Here is a 9,443-nt window from a genome sequence, read left to right on the forward strand (position 1 = left end):
GGCGCCGGGCACCGGGACTGCGCTCGGCACGGCACGGCACGGCACGGCACGGCACGGCACGGCACGGCACGGCACGGCACGGGCTCACCATGATCGTGTGTCCCCAGAGCGTGGAGCACCCCCGAGGAAGCCGATGCCAGCGGCTGCCGGGGCAGGTAGGACTCGCCCCGTCGCCACCACCGGAGCCCGTACAGGAGCACCGGGCTTCGCCCTGCTCGCCGCCACCGGGCCGGCACGGCTGCGGCACCAGCAGGCCGGGACATTCCCGCTGCCCGCTGGCCGTACGCGGTGCCGGCAAGGCTACGGTCTGACGATGCCGCGCTCGGCGGCTTGGTCTTGGTCTTGATCCTGGTCCTGCTCTCGGTGCCGGTGCTGGTCCCGGTCCCGGTGCGGCGGTGCCGTCCCCGTCCCCTTTGTGCGGGATGCGGGAGGCGCCGTGGCTCCATCACTGCCAATCAAACTTGTTTTTCTCTCTCCGCCTGCACTGCCCGCGCCGCTCACCGGGGGCGCTGCCGCCGCCGCCGCCCGCACAATGGGGCCCCGGGTACCGGCCCCGGGTACCGGCCGCCGGCACCGCCGTCGGGGCCCCTGCCGCGGGCACTCGCACTTCCCCCGTCCTCTTGAATACCCCGGCACAAGGGCCGGCGAGAGGTGCTGCCGCGGCACCGTCTCTAGCGAACGTTACCGGAGGAGCTACCGGTACCGACGGAGCCGCGGTCTCGCCGGGTGAAGGGATGAGCCCCGGCCGGGCGGGCAGCGCGGTGGAGTCCGCTGGCCCCTCTCCCGCACATCCCGGCGCTGTCCGGGCTCCTTCAACCTCCTGCCTTCTTTATGTATTCACTGCTGACGGCCGGGAGTGCCGAGGCACCGTTCCCCCGGCGGCTCCGCCGGGCGGGGAGGCGACGAGGTTGGTGGTGGGTACGCAGTTGAGGTGCGTGTTGGAGTTCAGGGGACTCGGACACACGAAGATTCCCCTGGGGAGGGAGGCGATGCTCCCACAGCCCGGGCGTGCGAGTGGATGCAGGGGAGGAGGAGGAGGGCTGTGGCCGAGGAGGATGAGGAAGGTGGCACTAGGGCCAATAAGGCTGGGGAGGCAGAACTGAGGGATTGTGGCCGGTGGTGCCGGTAGGAGACACCCTGGACTGAGCTGGTGCCTTTGGGAGTGGGCAGTTTAGCCTGGCCAGGGGCTGAGAGCCAAGGAGGTGGCTGTTCTGCACCTTCATCCCCCCATTCCTTCCTCATCTCTTTCCAAGAGATATCTGCCTGGTTGCTTGCTCCATCATCACCTGGACAAGCAGTGAGGAGAGCTGGCAGCACCAAAGGCTGAGCCGTGGGCTGGTTGCACAGCTCCTTACTGGGGACCACCTTTCTCCAGGGGAGTGGAAGGGCCCCTGGCTCCTCCACCTCAGCCCTCCAGGAGGAGAATATGTGGCTGTAGCCCCTTGGGTGTCTTCATGGCATCTCATTTCCCTAGGAAGAGGGACTTTGTAGGGGGCTTTTGCAGTTCAATTCTTGCTTTCATCTTCTCCTGTCGATCAGAGAAGCTGGTGCTTTTCATCTCTTTCCACTTAATTTGAGTTTTGGGGTTTTGTGGACCCCTTTTACCAGAGGAAGCGGACACTCCAAATGTCATCAAGTAAATCTCTTGACACTTGAGTGATGGTGTTTTCATCAGAAGTGCAGGATGGTGGAAAATAGCCTGAGCTGCTTCCTGCACTGCCTGTGTGGGTGCAACTGCTCTGTGCTGCCACAGAGCTCACCCCTGCATGCTCTGCCTTGCACCCTGTAGCTTTGCTGGTTTGCAGAAGTGCTCCTGGTTTTCTCCTATGCCACCTTTGTTGCCATGCTCCAGTCACCAGCCTTTGGGTAACTGCCCTGGAGAGACAGGTAGAGGAACAAGACAGTGGTGTCAGCAGGGCCAGAATTTCCCAGGAGAGATTTCAGTTCAAGCCTGGGAAAAGAGAGACGCATCCTTTGCATCCAAGGGTGCTGCCTGGGCTCCCACATGTGAGGAGGAGCTGGGACTTTCTGTGTGACAAGGGTTAACACCTGCTGTACCCATACCTCGGGGTGGGCAAGCTGCAGGTGCAGACCATGGTGTCGGGTGGGAATTGTGGCAACACGGTTGTTGGAGCACAGCAGCTGCCTGGGCATCTTTCCAACATCCCTACCCTCTGTTCCCACCACCCTTTCAGGAGGGGCTGGAGCTGTGCTGGACTGGGCCCCTGGTGCAAGGCTGGCATGGGCATTCCTGGGGGTGTCTGTGGCCCCCTTGCTGAGTTGCCCATCTGTGTTTTCTCTGGTGGGTACCTCCAGTAGCAGCTGTGCTCTGTGCTGCAGGACCCACTCCCATGCTGTCTGTTTGGGCAACATCTGGGGAGCTCTTCTGTGTGCTCCTCATCACATGGAAGGTACCAGGACATGGTTTGCCTCTTGGCTTGCCAGGGCAGGAGCCTGGGAGTCCCTCTGCTATTTCCACAGCTCTCTATCATCTTGGTACTCTGCTGGCAGTAAGGCAGATGGGCTGCTCCACTCTGGAACGTATTTTGTGTCATGTTTCTCCTGATCTGGCCTTGCACCACTACAAGAAACATCATTCCTGGTTTGCCCTTTGCTTCCACTCACCACACAGAGCCTTCTCCCAGACGGAGACCAACCTGTGTGTCTTGCTATCTGTCCTCCCACTACCTGTGGCACTGAGCAGTACTCTGCTTATAGCCATGACTGTCCCTCTGGCAGCACCAAACTGGGAGAGGGTTCTCTGCCCCTTGCAGAGCCTGGGCTTGGCTGGGATGTGCTGCTGCAGCGGGGGCTGCTCTGGGAAGAGCTAAGCAGAGTGTGTTTCCTGCAGGTAGTGAAGATGTCCAGCAGCGACCCCGAGTGCCCCCAGTTCCTCTTTGTGAAGGTGCTGGCAAGCCGAGGGCGGTTGGAGGCGGTGACCCAGCAGATGGGCTACCACCCACAGTACCTCGACAGCTTCCTCAAGACGCAGCACTACCTGATGCACATGGATGGCCCTCTGCCCTTTGACTGCCGGCACTACATCGCCATCATGGTGAGCCCTGCTGGGAGCTGCCACAGGGGACGGGGGGCTCTGCTCAGCCCTGCGAGGCTCTCCTCAACCTCCAGCAGACACCCTGTTCCCCAGGCTTCTCATCAGGGGCCAAAATCATGATATCCTGGAGGCTGAGCGGGAGGTGGGGGTGGGTGTGGGATGCCTGTCCTGCTGTGGCAGTGCAAGAACGCTGATGTGCTGCTCCTGCAGGCAGCAGCCCGGCATCAGTGCCGGTACCTGGTGAATCTGCACGTGCTGCAGTTCCTGCGGGCAGGGGGTGACCCCCAGTGGCTGCGCGGCCTCGAATTCATCCCCCCCAAACTCCGCAACCTCAATGAGATCAACAAGATCCTGGCACACCGGCCGTGGCTCATCACCAAGGAGCACATTGAGGTACTGGGAAGGGCTATGAGCCAGGGGCCAGGATGGCAGTGGGGACAGCAATGTCCACAGGGGCTGCCAGCACCCTGCCCACCTGCCTGTGTCACATTGCTGGTCTGTCCATGTTCTGCAGAAGCTGCTGAAGATCAGCGAGTGGAGCTGGTCCCTGGCAGAGCTGGTGCACGCCGTGGTCCTCCTGGCACACTGCCACGCACTTGCCAGCTTTGTCTTCGGCTGTGGCTGCGAGCAGGACGAGGGGCTGGGGGGCCGAGGCTCGCTGAAGCCATTGTCACTCGGGAGCCAGTGCTTCTGTGAGGCCACTGCTGGCAACAGCTACAGCCAGGAGCTGCTGCGTATCAACCGCAAGCGGGTGAGCCCCCAAGGGTGGGTCTGCAGGGGATGGGGGGATGCTGCTGGGACCACTGTTCTCACCCCCAAGCCTGTGTCTGTGCAGTCCCTGGACTCCTGCATGGAGCTGGATTCCCTCCGGGAACGCATGCAGCGGATCCATGTGGAGACTGAGGGCAGGGACGAGATGAGGTTGCTGCAGCAGGACCGAGAGGAAGGTGAGGGGCAGGGAGCAGAGGTGGGTGTGCAGGGTGGGAGTTCCTATGGCACACCTGGGTGTTTGTTGCCCCTCTATGCCTTACATTTTCCATGATGCCTGATGTGGCTGGGAACAGGCCAACTGAGCACTGCTCTGACCCATCTGCAGGGCTCTCCCCTCTTGCAGATACTGACGGGGTAGTCACCGGTGCCACCAACCTTGCATGCTACATGCAGGACCCTGACTTTGGATACCAGGACTTTGCCCGGCGTGATGAGGATCAGACGCAGGTGTTTAGAGTCCAGGTAAGACTGCTACTCTCTCCCCATTCCTCATTCCTCTTGGGCAGTAAAGAGTGGCAGAGTTGCCCATGCAGACTGACCCTGCCCCACTAGGATTTGAAAGAAGGAGGTGAGTTCTGTCCCCAAGGATTGATGATTTTTTTCACATGGCCCTCATGGAGGCAAGGCTCAAAATCATTCAAAAGCTGCTTGATAAGGGATGTTGCGGTTTGGGCAGAGCCACCTCCAGAGCATATTCACTGAATTCTTCTGCTTTCTGAGGTCTCCAGCCCTTCTTCCTGGGAACATGCTCCAAGCTCCTTTTTGCAATTGCAAAATCCTCTTGCTGTGCTCAACAGGATTACTCCTGGGAAGACCATGGCTTCTCACTGGTCAACCGGCTCTACTCTGACATTGGGCATCTCCTGGATGAGAAGTTTAGGATGGTGGATGGTCTGCAAAGCAGTGCCATGGCCAAGAGGCAGGGCTGTGAGCCCTCTGTCTTCAAGCGCGGCATCTGGAACTACATCCACTGCATGTTTGGCATTAGGTAGGGAAACCAACCTCATGGTCCAGGGGAGAAAACTGAGCTGACCCAAGAGGGAGGACGGTAGGGTACTCAGTCTGTCATGCAGATGAGCATGGAGATGGGACAGAGGTGAATCACCTGACTGGATGTTGAGACAGGCAGGGAAGAGATACTGAACTGCTCTGGCCAGGGCAGGGGGCTTTGGGGACAGGGTTTCAGTGCCTGGTGGCTGTCGCCATGTGCCCCCCTGCCCTGTGGCTGTGCCATGCCAGGCAGACCACAGGCAAGGTGCTGGCCATGACCTGCCCCTGTGCTCCCCACAGGTACGATGATTATGACTATGCAGAAGTGAATCAGCTCCTCGAGAGAATGCTCAAAGTTTACATTAAAACTGTAACCTGCTACCCAGAGAAGACAAACTCAGAAATGTTTGACAGGTTCTGGAAGCAGTTCAAGCACAGTGAAAAGGTGGGATAGCCGGCCCCTGGCTCTGGCTGCAGTGGGGCTGGGAGTGGGCAGGGGCTGCAAGCTGGGGGTGCTTTGGGGGATGTATGGGAGATCTTTGAGCTACCAGACCAGCCTGAGACAGATGGGGGGAAATGGAAAGTGTTTGTAAGGCGTTGGGCTTAGCGTGGGATGGGGCTGCCCACTGCGATGCAGCAGCAGCACAGGCATCTCCAAGGTCATTACCCCAGTGGTGAGTGCTTCCTGGTGAGCCCTCTGTCAAGCTGTAACTCACAGGAACGGCGGCTGTGGGTGTCAGGGACTGTGCTGCTGCCAGCCTGGAATGCTGGTGCCAAGTATGCAGGGGACTCCCTGGCACGCAGCACTGGGAAGCAGCCACAGCCTACAGGACTGTGGGGAGGAGGAGGGGAAAAGGGGCGCTGCCTGAGCTAGAAAAACTGGTGGCATTGTGATGACAAAAGACTCACTTGCCCAGGTGGGCAGTTGCTTGCAGCGCTGAGCACAGCACGGTTTGGCTGCCTGACCCCCTCCTGCTGTTCCCCCAGGTGCACGTGAACCTGCTGATCCTGGAAGCCCGGATGCAGGCAGAGCTGCTGTACGCGTTGCAGGCCATCACCCAGTACATGATCTCCTAGACGGGAGCTGCGGCAGGGCCGGGCAGCCTCCTTTCTCCCTGAACTCCTGCGGGACCCGTCACACTGGGACCGACGGCGAGGGATTTCTTGATTTAGTTTACTTGACTGTATTGTTCCTTTTTGTTGGTTCCCCCCCACCCTGCCTTGTGGGGGTCACTGAGTGGCCCTGTTACGTGCAATTACCAAACTGTGAGGCAAGTCCGTGCTGCTGAGATGCTGGAGACTTGAACGTGTTCAAGGAGGACTGCCAAAAACATGGGGGAGAGGGAAGTGGGAGGGAACTGGGGCCAGATGAGAGGGATGCTCCTTGCCTGGGTGCTGTGGGGAGCCTCAGTGGCACAGGGAGGGCAGAGGGGAGAGATGGCTTCCTTCCCTGTGCTGCAGTGGCTGCTCTGCTTACAAAGCCACCCTTGGGCACCTGTCCTCATCGGGGTGGTGTCTCTCTTGGGAACAGTGCGGGCAGCGTGTGGGTGTGTTGCAATGTTCTGAGTTGCAGGGTTAGGCAGCAAGAAGTGCCGGCTCCTAGCAAGGGCCCTTTCCCAGGACAGCAAGGGGATGCACTTGCTGCCTGTGTGTTATGTCCTTCAGGTCTATGTGCCAAACCCTTCTGGGATGGACAAGAGATGACCCAGCAAACTCCAAACTGTGAAGCTCTTGCTGGCAGAGCATGCTCGTGTTTGCTTTCTCCGACAGCGGGATGAGAAGGTCTTTGACAGTGTTCAGGCACTGGAGGTTTCTGTGGGGGACTCTGGCAGTCCTAAACCCCTACTCTGCATCCCATCAGCAGAGAGGCAGGAGGAACAAGGGAGGCTTGTTAATGTGTTGGAATTAATGTGGTTTGTACCTTCTTACCACCATGAGAGGGCTGAGGTCCTTTGCCCAGTCACTTGCTTAACAGCATGGTGGAGGAACCTGTGGTCAGCACAGGTAAGCTACAGGAAGCTTCTCCTTGAATGTGGGTTGGGGGGCACTCCTGGGACTGCCCCATTTGAACAGAGGCCGCCTGTCCACCAGCCTTGCCCTCTGCCTGGGGGGTTACACCACCATTCCCCCCCATCTCCCTGGGCTGCTCCCTGCCTGTGCCACAATCCCTGGCTGGAGAGGTACAAGGGCAGCAGCACAGGCTCCAGACAGCAGCCACAAAAGGGGAATGAAGCCACCCGTTGTAAGTGGGAGCCTGAAGCAAGGGCAGCTGTCGAGTCAGCCAGCGCACGCTGCTTCAGTCGACCTGTTTACTGCGTAAATATACGGGGAGAAAACCTTGTGTATGGAAGCTACAGAAAAAGCCTATTTTTGCTATAAATATATTATGTTTGACATGGATGTGTGCTTTATTTCTGCCAGATGTTGGGAAAGGGATCCAAACTTGCATAGTTGCTGTGAAGGTAGGACAGCACTGCCTGGCTGACCACAGCCCTGAGATAGCCCAAGTGCCAGGAAAGCCAATGTTCTCAGCCATGCTGGGGTCATGCACTGACAGCTCTGGTCCATGGCCAGCAGCTCGTCACTGAGGCTACACCTATCCTGTTCAGCTCAGCTCTGTCCTCTTGCCATGCTCAGATAAGCAATACTGCAGCATTGCATGTTTGATAGGAAAAGAGGGAAGTTTTTCAAGGGGCTGTGGTGTTCCAACAGGGAGGAGTGGAGTGGGCCAAAGCAAGGAGCTGGCTGGTACCTGGTCAGAGGTGGCCAAGGTGTGGGTGCTGCTTCTGCAGCTGAAGAAGAAGCATTTTGCTCACACTCCAAAGCAGATGCTCAGTGAGCGAGGCCAGGAAGCAGGACCAACTTTTTCCTGATCCATGCTGCTGGTGCTTTCCCTCCGCTGGGGCTAGGCCAGCTTGTACTGGGCCAAGCTGGTGCCTCAGCAGTAAAATGCCAGGACAAGTGGTGCTGGGTAGTACCAGCTGAGTCAGTACTGGTGCTGGAACAGTGACACCAGTGCAAGAATGACTGGTGCTGGGACAGCTGCCACCAGGCTTGGCCAGACAGTGCTGGGATTGACTGCTACACTCTCACTTAGCCCCAGTGAGGGCTGGGCAGGGATCAGGCAGCTGGGTGCACTGCTCGCTGTCAGGGGTAGCATTGGTTAACCAGAGCAGCCTAGCTGCCTGCCAGCCAGCCAGCCAGTCTCCCTGCTGTCCCTGCAGCAGCAGCTCTATCCCCTGCAGGGCTGGGACGAGCCACAGCAGCCAGTTCCCCACAGGGCTCACTGCTCCTGGAGCCGGCAGTGTGCCCGCAGTGCTGGGCAGCGTGGGGCTGGCTCCCAGCCTGCTGCCAGCAGCAGCATCCTCACCTCCCACCACCACCCGGTGCTGGCCAGCCAAGGGACAAGGCAGTGACAGCATGGCTCTGGCTGGGGGAAGGGGCTGCCTGTCCCAGGTGATTTGAGGTTGGCTCCCTTTACCTCATCTCCACACTGCACTAAGGGCTGGCCCTGCAGGGGCTGGGGCAGTTGCCACACACTCCAGCTCGCAGCCACACCAGTAAGATGAAGGGCTCCATGCTCTCTCAACCCTGACCAGAAACAAGCAGAGCTGCTGGCAAGGCCAGGAGAGAGTGCAGACAGTCACACGCAGCATGCTACAAGTCTGGCAATTTCAACGCTTGGGTCCCTGTCCTGGTGGTCCCTGCATCCTTCAGGTGCTTGGGCCAGGATATTCCTCCCTATGGCTGGAAGAACTGGCAGAGTACAGACTGCCTCACCTCTGCAGAACCTCCCAGGGTATCTTGCACATGGGAGCTGGGACACTGACTGTACTGGGGATTACCAAAGGGAGGATGCAGACACATGCCCAAAGCAGTAACTGAATTTCTTGCAAAGCCTGTAGCAGAAAAAAGTGCTGGCAGGTGCAGCCAGGACTGCTTTTGCAACAGCTGAGCCATTCCCGAGCTGCACGGTGGGAGGAATGGTGTGTCGTAGCCCACGGACAACACCAAGTGACACTGCAGCAATGGTACTGCCACAGCTCCTACAACCCACCCATTCAAAGTCAGGCCTCTGGCTGCTGCTCTACCACAGCCATGAAGGGGAAATAACAGCACACAAGCTGAGGACAGCTCAGCAGAAGGCAGTGTGCACCCACCATCTCCCTGTGCCCCAGCCCTCCTTCCTCACACATCAGCTCCACCACAAAGGACACGTGCAGTAGGGCAGCAGCCTTCCCCGCTGTGCTTCCACACGTGGGCCCATCACTGGTGGCACACAGGTATTCATCAGGCAGCAGGGGTTGGAGGCAAAGCAGGACTGGCCAGAAACCCAGCTGAGCAGAAAAGCTGTTTTTGCACTGGCTTCATGTACTGCTGTTCTAAAAAGCAACTACCCATAGGCCAAAATACTTATGGTGACAAGCTGGGAGAGCTACGAGGTCTCCAGGACTGCAAGAAAGGTGCAAACACGATGCATTGAACCCACAGAACACAGCAGGACTCTTGGTGACTACTGGAAACAGTGTCACACTCATCAAAAGCAATCCTCAGCCAAAGCATTCAGGTCCTATTTTGTTCTCCTTGGCAATGCTTAAACAGCACAGGCCCATGCTCAAAGAGGTGT

At 58.6% G+C, this 9,443-nt stretch overlaps 1 protein-coding gene across 2 annotated transcripts; it reads left to right on the forward strand.

The window, feature by feature from the left end:
* Window positions 1-7,216, forward strand: LOC136300284 (sestrin-3-like). 2 transcript variants are annotated; one of them, XM_066202575.1, is made up of 9 exons: window positions 1-155; window positions 2,852-3,055; window positions 3,266-3,448; window positions 3,570-3,806; window positions 3,891-4,002; window positions 4,152-4,288; window positions 4,624-4,814; window positions 5,117-5,261; window positions 5,804-7,216. In XM_066202575.1, the coding sequence occupies exons 1-9, from the start codon at window positions 90-92 to the stop codon at window positions 5,891-5,893; spliced, it is 1,365 nt and encodes a 454-aa protein (XP_066058672.1). In that variant the 5' UTR covers window positions 1-89; the 3' UTR covers window positions 5,894-7,216. The 2 variants fall into 2 exon arrangements, with proteins under 2 accessions (XP_066058672.1, XP_066058673.1); XM_066202576.1 differs by having other exon boundaries at window positions 4,170-4,288.
* The last annotated feature ends 2,227 nt before the right edge of the window (window positions 7,217-9,443 follow it).

Source organism: Chamaea fasciata, unplaced genomic scaffold (assembly GCF_029207755.1).
Source record: "Chamaea fasciata isolate MVZ Bird 193981 ecotype frontalis unplaced genomic scaffold, bChaFas1.0.hap1 SCAF_22, whole genome shotgun sequence".
Classification (NCBI taxonomy): domain Eukaryota; kingdom Metazoa; phylum Chordata; class Aves; order Passeriformes; family Sylviidae; genus Chamaea; species Chamaea fasciata.